General features: G+C 38.0%; 2 protein-coding genes and 1 long non-coding RNA gene across 4 annotated transcripts; 2 read left to right on the top strand and 1 right to left on the bottom strand.

Annotated features, from left to right (window-relative positions):
- The first annotated feature begins 1976 nt into the window (after positions 1-1976).
- On the top strand, positions 1977-4627 carry LOC122073387. Its single transcript, XM_042637972.1, has 3 exons — positions 1977-2159; positions 2697-2837; positions 4478-4627. Exons 1-3 carry the CDS (start codon positions 1977-1979, stop codon positions 4625-4627), a joined length of 474 nt encoding a protein of 157 aa, XP_042493906.1.
- Positions 4628-5367: 740 nt separating this feature from the next.
- LOC122073378 (protein FAR1-RELATED SEQUENCE 5-like) lies at positions 5368-7688 on the bottom strand. Its single transcript, XM_042637964.1, has 2 exons — positions 5526-7688; positions 5368-5436 (listed from the first exon to the last, which is right to left on the bottom strand). Exons 1-2 carry the CDS (start codon positions 7686-7688, stop codon positions 5368-5370), a joined length of 2232 nt encoding a protein of 743 aa, XP_042493898.1.
- Positions 7689-8645: 957 nt separating this feature from the next.
- Positions 8646-11204, top strand: LOC122077310. Of its 2 annotated transcripts, none has more exons than XR_006139758.1 (2): positions 8646-9013; positions 9831-11204. It is a non-coding gene; the product is annotated as an uncharacterized LOC122077310 (long non-coding RNA). The 2 variants fall into 2 exon arrangements; XR_006139757.1 differs by having other exon boundaries at positions 9673-11204.
- The last annotated feature ends 2825 nt before the right edge of the window (positions 11205-14029 follow it).

Raw genomic sequence — 14029 nt, 5'->3', positions numbered from 1 at the left:
AAGTATTTATGAACCACTTATCGGTGACATATGACATATAAAGGATATTCTATAAACCATGTTTGCTTTTTGCCTTGAATTTTTTTTTACTAGTTTCCTTTTGGCATCTTCTCTTATAGCATGTTAATTTAAGCATTACATACTTGGACTCCTACATACTCTGTAGAGTATATTGTCCATCAAATATCCATGTCAATTATATTTTTTTTGTCACTGTTGGAGCCCTTTTTATGTAAGCTTCTCTTAGGGGTATTGCATTTTACAAAGAAATGGATGCACAACAGCGAATGTGTAGCTGTGGTGAAGGGGTGATGGTCATCCGGACTTCTCGAACGTTGAAGAATCCTGGACGACGATTTTACAGATGTCCATTAGGTGAAAAACATCCGGGTTCTTTCATTTGGTTGGACCCAGCGTTGAGGGACTGCATAGACACTATAGACACAAGAGCAAGTCATTCGAATGAAGTTAATAGGAACACACGGGTCATCTCGGCTATTCGTCAACCACCTTATAGTCCAAATGTGCGGACCCAAGTAGTAGTGGATCAGTCATTGCTCAACCATTATTATGGTTTAACCATCTTTGTGTGTATTTGGGTGTTAATTCTTTCGTGCTATGTCTTCTATGTAACATCCTTGTAAATAGAACTATTATTTCATTAATGAAGTTGGTTCCGTCATTGCCAACCATATGTGGGGTTATTATTATGATTATTTCCTTGTAACTATCATGTACTAACAATCTTTTTTGTAGGTAAGAAGTCTTTAGCTCAAAATGGTAGAGCACCTGGGTTAATGCCTAGGTTATGGTGGTTCGAATCCACCAAGACTTTGAAAGTGAACGAATGTGTTCTACCTTATTACTGTCATGTCCTTCTGCTGGTTTTTCAAGAGTTATGTGTGTGAGTGTGTTTTTTTTTTTTTTAAGTGGTCTACCTTACTGCTGTCATGCCCTCATGGTTGCAGAATGCTTTGTGTTTTGCTGAAAGCTCATTGTTAACTTCTTTCTCAGCAAAACCAGTGTGGGTACTCTTTCATTGTTTTGGTCTTGTCCTTTCTCTCTCTCTCTCTCAAATCATAATCATCTTTATGGCGTGAGGGCTCTACCAAGAAAAATGAATTGAGTGTGAGATAACTTCTTGAACTATTTTGGTTCTGTTTAGTTGGTTTTCTTGGTATATGCTTTTGGAAGTGCCTCATTAATGATCTGTTTCTCCATTCTTTGTGAAATTAGATTCTCAAATTTGTTGATTTTCAATTCACCACTCCTTTTCTGCTCATCCTCATTTTGTTCGACTCTCTGAACATAATATCTACTCATTCATCTATTTTTCCTTTCTGTGTTTCCCTCTTTCTGTCTGATTAAAAGTTTACAACACTTGGACTAAATGTTGCTATTTAATTATTATCAATAATCAAATCTCAATGGGGAGGAGTTGAATGTTTCACCAATTACAGAAATTGAGTTCACCTTCTTTTCTTCTTTCGAGTCTGCATCACATTGCTGTAGAGACAATTTTTGTGTTGTTTCTCTCCTTTTCAAACTGTCTTTGAAATTTTCATCCCTCGATAGCCATAGATCTCCTATATTCTCATAGAAGTAATGTGAAATTGGATTTAATGTGGTATAGGGATGACCTGATTGTCTTGCCATAGTCTCTGGATCTATGCAAGACAATCAGGTCAGCCTTAAAATGGAATTTTGAATTGAAATTTTCTATATTCCATCCCACTCAAGCTTGGCGATAAGCATTTCATTGTTGTTTTTGAGTCTCCTCTTTTGTGATTGGGTTTGTGGCCTTTCATTTTTTGCTTTTCTCTTTAATGCTTTTGTAGAACACAATTAAGTTTGGTTTTGTTTCTAAGATTTACCATGGCATCTTGTATGGTGTATTAAGGACCTGTTCATGACAGAGGGACTAATGCACATCATGAACCAGTGGCATTTGTTTTATTAATTAAAAATAAGCCATAATGAAAGCTATCCAGAACTTCTCTTCTCCATTTACACTGAAAACAGTAGAACAACGAAGAAAGAAATTCACGGCATCTCCTGCGCTACCAGAAACTGCTGTTTCAGTAGTACTTGCAGCCACAGTGGTGGGTGCAGCAGCAATCGTCCTTGTAAGGAGGACCAGAGGTTCCAAAGAGATTGATGTGCGTACTTCACCATCTACTATTTACCATATGCTACAAAGAAAATCGGGCCTTATTTCTTATAGAAAGCAAAATTTTCCCTAGAGGCATGAAAACCATATAAGTGGATCCAAAGGACATGACAAACTTAACAAATAACTAGCGAAAGGAAATGTTAGGTCTATCACCTTGCAGCATAGCTTTTTTGGCAAATCAAACATTTTGAATTCTCTGTGAATACACATGGCACATTTGGACCAACCATTGGAAGCTTGCACCTAAGACATCTCCCAACTTGAAGGTCAACCTTAACCATCAGATCTATAGCATATCCCGCCTGCAAAAGATCTTCTAGACGAGATCTTGAAAAAGTGTAACCATTAAGTTGTGTCTTGCATGTTGAACATGTAAATACATATGTGGTCTAGGAGGAGGTTTTAGTAGACTTGACCTTTAACTGTTCTTCCTTTTCATTCCGAAACTAATTTTCCCCCATTTCCTCTCTGCTTGGTCTCTTTCTGGAGTGTGTTACTGATTGAACTCTTTCTTAATAGACAGACCTCTGTCAAAACTTGTGAAGATTGTGGTGGATCTGGCATCTGTGCAGAATGTAAGGGTGAAGGTTTTGTACTGAAAAAGCTATCAGAAGAAAGTGCTGAGAAGGCAAGATTGGCTGCAAAGAATATGTATTCTTCTATTGTACTTCCCAATTTCCCTTCCATTACTGTCTATGTTAAGTTACTGCTTGGCTTATCCAATTCTAAATTCCCCAAGCATTTCTCTTTCCTTCAGTTTTATACTAAACATGTTTTATATTTTTACCTGTGAATCCTGAACCATTATACAAGCTCATTGCACTGGCATTGAATGTAGTCCTACTGCAATACAAGCTCATTGCACTGGCTTGCTGGGCTTTCTTCCCTTTCTATCTACATCACAGACCTTACCTTTTCATTGAGGACTAAGAAGCAGAACTAATTAGCTTATCTTTTAAATGAGAAAAAAGAAGATATCAAGTTTGGATTGGAGAAGGTGTGCTACAGTTTCTATTAAAAAGGAAAAATTTTATCTTTTATTTTTTTGGATCTATTAAAAGGCATAATTCCTTTGCTTCCAAGAGCATGTGCATTGGACAACTCTCTAAAAGGACAAAGATAATACCAATTCATTAATCTACAATGTTTATATACAAGCTTGATTCCAATATATATTTCTGAGTGTTTTGGTAGATTTCCACTGTTTTTTTCTGTCTACCCTTTAAAGCAATCTTCCGGTGGCTGATACCCTACGGGGCAGATTTAGATAAGGGCTAATGGACAGTGGTTCCTTGTGGAGTTGGGAGAGGAAGCAGGCATTAAAAATGTACTGGCCATCTCTCCTGAGTCTGCAGATCAGGGAGAAAATATTGCAGCAGAAAAGAAGTAACAATTCAAGTGAAATTTCTTCTAATTCCTTAAAACTGAGTTGAAAAAGAATTAGAATTAAGAGTCAACAGAACTGACTGAAGTCTCCCATTATCATGGGTAAGAAAGGTGTCAAGCTTGTACCATATATGGAGTGTAAGCTTCTTCCCACACACTGTAAAGGATCCAGAATAAGTTGAAGTTGAAAATATTGGCTTTCTTTTTATTCCTCAACAAGTCCAACTTTGATGCCATCTAATTTCCCTATCTCTCTTCCAATTGTGTATACATCCAAAAGTGCCTACACAGTAAATATAAACATGAACAATGTTTCACACACATTACATTGTTTATAGACAAAGGGAAGCCCTCCCCCAGACATACTGAGAATAACAAGCCTGCCCCAGCATTAATAACAGGAATGCTTGCTGTAGCTGCTGCCATTCGGGCAGCACCACTGTTAAAATGCCTCATCACAGCATGGCAACTATGATAAAATTTGGTCCTAGGCACTGGGAGAGCAAACCCAACAAAGCTGAACCTAATGCAGTTAACTAAACCTCGCATATAGATAACTGGGTGGGAACTGGGAAGATGCAAAACAGAATGAGTAGAGCAGGGGAAGAGGAGGTAAAACCCATAGAAAAGAAAGAAAATAGATGAACAGAAGTTAAGAAAATAATCAAATTCAAAATGAAAATTAAGTACAGTAGCAACTCGTAACTGAACCCAAACACATGAAAGGCTTATGTAGAATCCTTACTCTTCACTGCTTGGTGACTGCCATCCTTTTCCCATCCCAAATTAATTATAAAAGTTGGTTTTTACACCGATTTATCCCATTGTTGTAGAGCACAAATACAAAATTGTGAAGAGGTTGCAATGACATATCCAGTTTCATAACAATTTGCACTGTCCACAAATTGTAATGAACAGTTTCATGCTCCAAGCTTCCACCCTTACCATCCTGAGCTTGTACAGCCACAAGAAGAGCACTTGCAGCAAGAATTCAACTTAGACAGCAACTACTACACTCCTCAGTTTGCTTGCTTCAAGTTTGGACAGCAACATGCAGCAATAGTATGAGCAGGAAGACAACAGCATGTGAGAGACAGCAGCACCATTAAGTTGGTCAACCAAAATTGTTGCTGCTGGTCTGTGACTCAAGAATACCCTGTGATAGCCTGGGGAGGAGGAATTCTGGGCAGATTTTTTTTCTTTCTCCCATAACTCCCCTCTAAAGTATGAACCCAACCATCACATTATAATAAGGGAAATAATATGGAAAACCAAAATGCAATATGCACCGTTAAGTTCCCAAATTGGGGTTATGCACATCTGAAACTGGCAGAAAGGAAAGGAACACCAAACCATGCCCATATAGCTAGGACTCAAAGAACGAGTAGTAGCAGAGACATAACAAACCAAGCTATAAGTTAACAAATTATAAAACATGCAAGTCAACAAAGAAAGCAAAACCAAATCTAATCAATCAACTAATCAGCCATTAAAACTTGCAAGTTAACAAATCATAATGTAAGACAACCAGTGCATTCACTTTTCAAAGTCTTGGTGGATTCGAACCACCATAACCTGGGCATTAGCCCAAATGCTCTGCCAATTTGAGCTAAAGACTTCTTACCTACGAAAAAAGATTGTTAATACGTTATAGGCTAAAAATCAGTAAAAAAAACTTAGAATCCTGGACCGTTCATTAACATAAGCACAAAAATAAAGATCCAATGAAACTGTGTTTTAATAGCACAAAAAAAACCATCACATTAACGGAACTTAATAGTAAAAAAAGAAGTCTTCATTAGCTGAATCTAAATATAATCTTCATCCAGTAATTGATGAACTGCAGATGCTTGAGATGATATATGGGAAATAGAATCCTGCAAGTGACATTGATGTTAGGGTAATCCATAATAAATAAGAAAAATAAAAAATGCAACAAACAACATAACAAACTATACCTACTCACCATAAATGACATGTAACTGGGATCTGTGTTATCCATCATGTGTGTAGGATTTGGTGCAGTAGTTGGTTGTTGGGTTTGTAATCGTTGACTGTTACTTGGTCCTCCACTTTTTTTTTTTCCTTTTCCTTGTTTTTCAACCCAACTCTTTAACCGTCTACCACCTCTTTTACTTTTCTCTTTATGCTTCAAACGTAATCCATCGTATATGTCATTTGTGAAATCAGTCAATATTGGCATATCAAGGCAATCAACTGGGTTTCTAATATCACCAAGCTTCAACCTTAATTCATTCGCAGTATCCTTCACCAACTCGTATCCCTCAACTGTATTTGAAGCTTCTGCTGCTATTTGAATAAGTTCATGACAAATACGCCTATACCGTTGCGTACAGTCCAAGTTGACATCTTGTTCAACTTCTTTCCCCCTACTGTCATTGACCACCATATTTGTTGCTCCCCGTGTCCATCTCTTCAAAATATAATATTCAGGAATACGCTTTATATCTAACACATCCAAAACTTTCAAACAATGACAACACAGAATACCATCAGTCTCGAATTTCATGCAAGAGCATGCTACAATTCCTTGAAGTGGGTTACAACATACTTTATACTCACAGTCTGCTTCATAAATCCCAACCCGAAAATAAATGTAGGGATTCCCATCAGTTCGACTTATAATGGTGCAAACAGTCATCCAATTGTATTCCTCTTGAAATAACTGAAAAATAACAGGAGTGTAGAGTTCCCCAACTTGTTTCTGTACAATAGACATTGAATTTGCAAGTCGTGGCATCTTGTTCCGTGCATCAAATTCTGCTTTTAATTCATTACCACGCTTCTGGTTAAGAACTCTCTCAAAGTGTTTAAAAAATTGCACAACATCCAAAGTTGACTTCAAATAGTCCTTCAAGTCACTGTTGAGACTCTCACTGAGCTGTGTACTTCGAATGCCTATTGTGAATGTGTTTTTCATATAACACCTCGCCCATTGACTTTTAAGCCCATATATGCGCTGCAACCATTCATTATTCTTAACATCATACTCGTCCAACAAATTAAACCATGCTGTCTCGAATTCATCTTCCACATCGTATTCGTATATGCACTTCTTTAAATTTGTAAGAAAATGAGAGCCATCCTTCATCATATGACCCAAATGCGTAATGCCATTCTGCATTAAGTGCCAAGTACACAATCCGTGCCATGTTTGAGGCCACATTTCTTTTAATGCTCTAGCCATAGCTTTGTATTGGTCCGTGAAGATAGTTATAGGCTTCTTTCCACCATGTGCTTCAGCAAATACCTCAAACAACCATTTGAAAGATTCCACTGTCTCATCATATAAAAGTGCAGCCCGGAATACGGTGCACCCTCTATGATGATTGAATCTAGCAAACAACCCAAACGGCCTACACTCTTTGTTGGTGCGAAATGTAGTGTTAAAGCTGACTACATCTCCAAATTGTGTGTAGTCAATGATCATCTTTGGATCAGCCCAAAATATGTTAGTTATTTGTTCTTCACTATCCAGCTGAAATGAGTATGTGAAAGATGGGTTGTTCCTAGTTTGGGTAACAAAGTACTTCATCAAACTACCTGCTTCACCATATGTTAAGGCACGTTGTCTTTTAGTGCGAAGATAATTCCTAACATCTTGAGTCATATAGCTTAGGTTTTCAATCCCACCAGCATGCCTACCCATCAACTCAACTGTGGATCTAGGCCTGATTCCCGAGTCATCTGCCAAATCAATTTCATACCTATGTATGTCTAACATATTCCTTTGTGAACGCATCATATGAACTGTTGATGTAGTATGAAGCTCATGATTATGTTCTCTCACAAAGTCACGGCACTTGTATTTTCCCTCATCAACCAAATATATGTTCATTCGTGCCTCGCAATTTGTTCTTGTCTCAGCTCGAGGGTTAACAATATTGATGTCTCGCTTGTCACTCAACCGACAACCAGCTTTTGAACAGACAAATCCCCTAGATGTTATAGTCGTGTTGTCTTTCTTGCTTTTATTCACAAAGTGTCTCCTAACACTAAACCCCATTGCCCGTCCATAACTATTGTAATAATCGTATGCATCCTGTTCTGAGTTGAATAACATCCCAAACGCAGGTTCACTCGCATCATTCATGCAAACATTCTCCATACTAGACAAAACAAGGACAAAGACAACAAATCTCTTAGGTTTGACAGAGACAATGAGCAAATAAAAATAATGATTTTCAAATCAGACCCTAAATCTGCATTCCCATCTTCAGCCATATGTCATTGATAAGTGGCTAAGAACAACCCTTCCCCCTAATATTTCAGCATTAAAAACCACAGAAAAACCCGGTTCATAGTACAATGTAAATACTTCAAAAACTTTTCAATTTCAGAGATAGCGAACCGATCAAGGAACAAAGACAGAGAGACAACAAGCAAATAAAAATTTAAAAATTTAAATTTTATTGAACAGAAAACCTAATATTTCAGCATTCAAAACCACAGAGCACCTTTGTGCAAAGTACAATGTAAATACTTCAAAAAAATTTCAATCTCAGATATAGCGAGTCGAGCGAGGAACAGAGAGACATCAAACAAATAAAAGAGAGAGAAGGCCCTTTGCAGAGACATTAACATTAACATAAAAGAAAAAAATAAAAAGAAAGAGAGAAGGCTTTGAGTATTTCATACCTTCTTTGCCGTACCAGAAGGAGAGAGCGAGTCGAGCGAGAAACAGAGAGAGAGAGAGTGAGAGGAGTCAAGTGAGGAAGAGTCGAGCAAGAGGGACAGAGTCGCGAGCGAGAGGGAGAGTCGACAGAGGGTTAGGGTAGAATCAAACCCCGTAACAGAGAGGGAGAGTCGTAAGAGGAGAGAGGGAAAGAGAGAGAGTCGAAAGAGGGGAGAGGGAAAGACTTTCACATTTTATTTCAAATTTATGAACCAAACCGGTTTGTTGTGATACGGTTTGGTTCAAATACGGTTCTTCACTGATTCGGTTCAAATTCGTTTTATAAGTTGAATAATATCTGGACCGTTCATTTGGTATGTGACACGTGTCAATCACTGAGATGGGTATTTCACAGAATTGCACCGATGGGGAATTGCAGAGGATTTTTGTCCAACTCACACTCATACGACAGGAATTATCCTCTAAACCTCTTGACGCCTATTCTTCAAGTAGAAACTGCGAGCTAGTGGGAGAGATCATAGCCTTGGATGTATGGTTTTCAAATGTGGGTCATATTGGATGGCATGTAGGCATGTAGCTTCCATTGGAGCTACAGGCGCTGAGAGAGTAAGAAAGTTAGGTCGGTGGTGAGCTCTATTTTTCCGGTGGTTTGTCTGCGGTTCCTTTTGACATTCTCGGTGGTTCTGTTGACGATTGGGTTATTGTGTTATTCTGCTGGCTACTAGGGGAAAAGGATTAGAGTCATGTTGGTTCGTGAGAGCTCTATCTTTCCGGCGGACGTTTTTATCTTCCTTCCAGTGAGTCTTTCTTTGCTCCTTCGATGGATTGTCTAGATCATCCTATCTACGGTCATGTGACCCTATTGTGGATTCTGTTCGCGATTCTCTTCCTCTTTCGTCTACTCTGCCTAAATTTGTCTGGATTTTTTTCGGCAAAGAGGCGGTTAATCGATCGTCGGTGAAATTTCTGGTTTGTCAAAAGTTGAAGATTGCGCAGGCTCCTAGTCCAAAAATGCCTTCCTTTATTTGGCATGTTTGACATGGCTTTAAGTTATATCCTTAGTCAATGCTTGCTCTCTGTTCTCATAAACCAGTGGCATAATTTTTTTTCTAGACCCACAACTGGCTTTCATGCATTTGGCAATTCAAATTTGTCGCTAAGAATATCTTGTTCCCCAAGAAACTAGTGGTTCTGCTTGCCGGCCATGGTTGTAGTTACCCCCACAATCATATTGCTGATGTTCCTCAATATGGGTATATGATGGACTGTAGGATCAACCATATTGATAACGTTTGAGAGTGTAGATTATAGGAGTGATCGTTTGATAACGTTTGAGAGTGTAGATTGAAGGAGTGATCGTTTTTTACTGTCTTCAAATTCTCAATTCATTGGTTTCCCTATAGCAGCATTCACTTAATACCATCGCACCGATGAAGTTCCCTTCTCTAAATTGCAGGGGGTTGGGTCGAAACTCGGCTAAGCGGGAAATCTGCTCTTTGGCTATGAAATATCGCCCTCTTTTGATGTTTCTTTCTGAGACAAAAGCACCTGATAGCTCATTTCACAATTTCTGCTAATCTGCATCCTTTGATTATTTTATCTGTTCAAATGCAGAAAGGGGGGTGGAGGTCTTCTACTTCTATGGAAGGATTTGGTTCAGGTTGACATCCTCTGGCATTCTAATTGGTGTATTCATTCAAATATTTTTATTCCTTCTGAGAATCAACAATGGACATTTACCTTTGTTTATCTGAGTGGCAATCCTGCAGCTCGTCCTTCTCAATGGAATTCCTTAAAGCAAATGAGATCTTTTATATCTACTCCATGGCTTTTGGTGGGCGATTGGAATTCCTACATATCAACTACAGACAAAAGGGGAGGCAACGCAATTCGACCACATTAGCTTGTTGCATTCAACGACTTTATGGATTATGCTGCTCTTATGGATCTTCCTATCAAGGCCTTCCTTACACTTGGGACAAAAGACAATGGGGGGCAAATCGTATTGAAGCAAGATTGGATTGATTCATTTCAACGGCTGATTGGAGAGCATCATTCCCAAATGCCTGTGTCACTCATGAATTGGTTACTACCTCTGATCATAAAGCTCTAATTTTATCTGTAGATAAAATTAATCACTGGACTCTTAAGGCCATTCAAATTCGAAGCCTGCTGGATTCTTGAACCAACTTTGTATGCAACTGTGGAGAGTTCTTGGAATTTTCCTACCACAGGATCTCCATCTCATTGTTTATACATGAAATTCTTAAAACTGCAAAGAGAGTTAAAGAGCTGGAATTGTTTTGTGGTTGGAGATTTTCAGAGGAAAGAGGACTCTATACGATAATTCTTACATTCTCTCTACAATTTAGAACCCCAATTTCGTGATGAAAGGTGGTACCAATCGGAGCAATATCATATATCTCTTTTGAAGCGAGTAATTTACCAGCAAGAAATTCTTTGGTTTAAAAAATCCAAGTATTTTCATTTCTCAACAATCCAGAGGAGGGCTCGCAGTCAGATTCGAAGTATCAATCATGGAGGAATGGTTCTTTTTGATTGGGAGTCCATGGCAGAGGCCATTAATTCACATTTTCGTCATATTTATATGGCTTCAATTCAGCATGTAGATGACAGCTTCTTTACTCATATTAGAGGGCGAGTCACTGCAGAGGAAAATGCAACTTTGATGAGGCCCGTTTCAGCTAAAGAAATGTTCAAGACTGTTATGCATATGCCTTCAACAAAGTCTTCAGGACCAGATAGGTTCTTAGGGATTTTCTTCCAAAAGGTATGGCCGACTATTGGTGCTGATATCATTTCCTGCATTCAGAATTTCTTGAGTACGGGTAAAAGCTTGAATCAGATATGTATCACATTAATGCCTAAGGTTGAGTATCCTTCTGCATTAGGAGACTATAGACCTATCAGTTTATGCAATTTCACATGTAAAATCATTTCTCTTATTTTGGTAACTCGTCTTCAACCCATCCTTGATCATTTAATTTCCTTTAATCAGAATGATTTCTTGAAAGGAAGAAATATACAAGATAATGTTCTGATCTGCCATAAACTTCTTCACAAAATTAAACAAAAGAGGAGGGGGAAATATGGCTTCATGTCTATCAAAATCGATATGAACAAAGCATATGATAGGCTTGAATGGATTTTCCTTGAGAGAGCTCTTATCAATTATGGATTCCACCCTCAATGGATTGAACGGATTATGTTCTGCATTAAAACTCCCCAAATGGCAGTTCTTCTCAATGGCTCCTCTTTACCTTATTTCCAACCATCAAGGGGCTTACGTCAAGGCGATCCACTCTCTTTTTATCTGTTTGTCCTGTGCAAAAGTGCTCTCTTCTCATCTTGCAATTGCTCTTCATCAAAAGAGAATCCATGGGGTAAAAATTTCCAGAAATGGGGAATCTATTTCATATATGGCGTTCGCCGATGATCTTATATTGTTTGGTCATGCTACTACCAATGAGTTACATGCATTCATTGATATCTTAGATAATTACTGCAAACTCTCAGGTCAATGCATTAATTCATCTAAGACCAGGGCTCAGTATAGCCCCAATTAATGTAGATTCTCATACTAAAAGAGTCTTTGCAGAGAGATTACAAATTGCTCCTACTATGAGGCTTGATGTTTATCTTGGTATCCCTTATGTGGGTGGCAAATTATCCAAATTTTATTATCAATCCTTGATCCAAAGAGTAATTAGCAAGTTACAGATATGGAAAACCAAGTATCTATCTGCTGCAGGAAAGCACACCTTAATTCAATCAACATTGTTAGCCTTGCCTACTTATTATGTGTCTTATTTTCATCTTTCATCCTTGGTCCTTAAAAGTTTGGATGCTTTCGGTAAAAAAATTTTCTGGTCCAATGGAGAAGCTAAACTCGTTCCTACCATTAGTTGGGATACAATTTATCAGCCAAAAAGAAGTGAAGGTCTTAATCTTAAACTATCCAGTCACATGAACCAAGCGTTACTAGCAAAGAAAGGATGGTCTCTCTTGTTCCCTCATTCATCTCTATGGGATAGACTTATGAAAGCAAAATATTTTCCTGACTTTCTCCATGCAACTTGTCCCTCAATAGCCTCTTGGGGATGGAAATCGATCATGGGAGCTCAAGATCTTCTACTTAAAAGTCTTTTTATTTAATTGGGTAGTGATAGCAAAATCAACCCTTGGACTGATAATTGGATTCCTGAAGTTACTCCTACTTTGGCCCCTTTTCCTTTACCTTTACATGCCTCGCGGACTGCAGAACAATTAATCATTTTAGTGACAAATACATGGAATGTGGATTTGGTTTATCACTGGTGGCCTACAGATATTGCTATCAGAATTATTTTCATACCTATCTCAATTGCAAGAACGGAAGATAGATATGTTTGCGTAGGGACAACTAATGGATCATTCACTGTTTCCTCTACTTACAGATTGGCTCTGTCTGATAAATGTGCTTCTCCAAATCCCATTTGGCAAAAAATTTGGCATATACTTACAATTCCAAAGGTCCAATTTTTCTTGTGGAAGTTTTTGCATGGGCGTCTTCTAATCCTAGATCTCTTAAATAGATGGGGATTCAATTTACCTTCCGTCTGCTTACGATGCTCACATCTTGCTGTATATTTTTAGGGATTGTGTGTTAGCATCTCAAATATGGTTGACAACTGGACTTCAATCGTTCCCTTAATTTGAAGATTTCCAAGAAGGCTTGAGGTTATATATTTCAAGAATGTCAGCTTCTAGAGAAGGCAATAACATACTAGCATTCATAACAAGTTTACTTTGGCACCTGTGGATTGCATATACAGAGCTTATATTTAACCAACTTCAAAGATCAACTCCAACTCTTGTTTGCATCTCTTATGACTTTGCCATTGATTTTATTTATGCTTCACCTTATGCTCATCTTCAACAACAGATTTTTTATGTTTCATGGTCTCGTTCCCCTGTTGGCTTTGTTAAATTTAATGTGGATGGAACCTTTTTGGAAAATCCTGGACTTGTTAGTACTAGAGAAGTATGCAGGGACCACAAAAGACAATTTATTTGTTGTTTTAGTAAAGTAATTGGTCATGCATATGCTGGAATGGCTGAAGCCTGGGCTATTCAATAAGCCATTCTCATTGCTACAGATCTTGGGTACTCTAATATATGGATTGAGAGTGACAATTTGATGGTGGTGAATTTGCTTAATCAGTCCTCTTCCTCTATTCATTGGAGAATATCTCATATAGTCAGAGACTGCAGGTTCATTTGTCACAAAATTGGTCAAGTTGCTTTTAGCCACACCTATAGAGAAGGCAACTTTGTGACTAATTCTTTTGCTTCTGTTGAAGCGCATATTCAATGCTCTTCCTTTTGGGATCCTCCAAGTTTTATTCTTTTCCTTTGTATTTGGATGCTTGTGGAACCTTGTTTCCACGTTGTTGTTCATATAATACTGTAATTACCAAAAAAAAAAAAAAAAGCTTACGCACTGAATTCACTAAATACCCTATGGTGCTCCAGCAATTGCCGTGCACTGTCGCACTGTTAGCAAAAACACGTTTAAAATACGTTTCCGTTTTTTACTGTTTAAAACATGTTTTACCGTATACTTCCCAAAGATATTTAAAAAAACAGCAAACTTCAAGCATTCACATTCGAAACACGTTCCATTTTTATGGCGTTTTTTAAGATTTGATTTTTGAACATATTCTACTTAATTGACCATATATCTCTCTCCCGAACTCTGATCGACTTGATTCTTTCACCAATTTGAAGCTAACACAATGGACTATATTTCT

The sequence above is a fragment of the Macadamia integrifolia genome, chromosome 1, assembly GCF_013358625.1.
Source record: "Macadamia integrifolia cultivar HAES 741 chromosome 1, SCU_Mint_v3, whole genome shotgun sequence".
Lineage (NCBI taxonomy): Eukaryota > Viridiplantae > Streptophyta > Magnoliopsida > Proteales > Proteaceae > Macadamia > Macadamia integrifolia.
The sequence above is the reverse complement of the archived record's forward strand: the minus strand, read 5'-3'. Positions and strand labels throughout refer to the sequence as shown.

Coding starts and splice junctions, on each gene's coding strand:
- LOC122073387 (XM_042637972.1), top strand. CDS start 1,977: ATGAAAGCTATCCAGAACTTCTCTTCTCCATTTACACTGAAAACAGTA. Junction 2,160..2,696: donor GAGGTTCCAAAGAGATTGAT/GTGCGTACTTCA, acceptor CTTAATAGACAG/ACCTCTGTCAAAACTTGTGA. Junction 2,838..4,477: donor AGAATATGTATTCTTCTATT/GTACTTCCCAAT, acceptor TGTAATGAACAG/TTTCATGCTCCAAGCTTCCA.
- LOC122073378 (XM_042637964.1), bottom strand. CDS start 7,688: ATGGAGAATGTTTGCATGAATGATGCGAGTGAACCTGCGTTTGGGATG. Junction 5,437..5,525: donor CCAGTTACATGTCATTTATG/GTGAGTAGGTAT, acceptor TGTCACTTGCAG/GATTCTATTTCCCATATATC.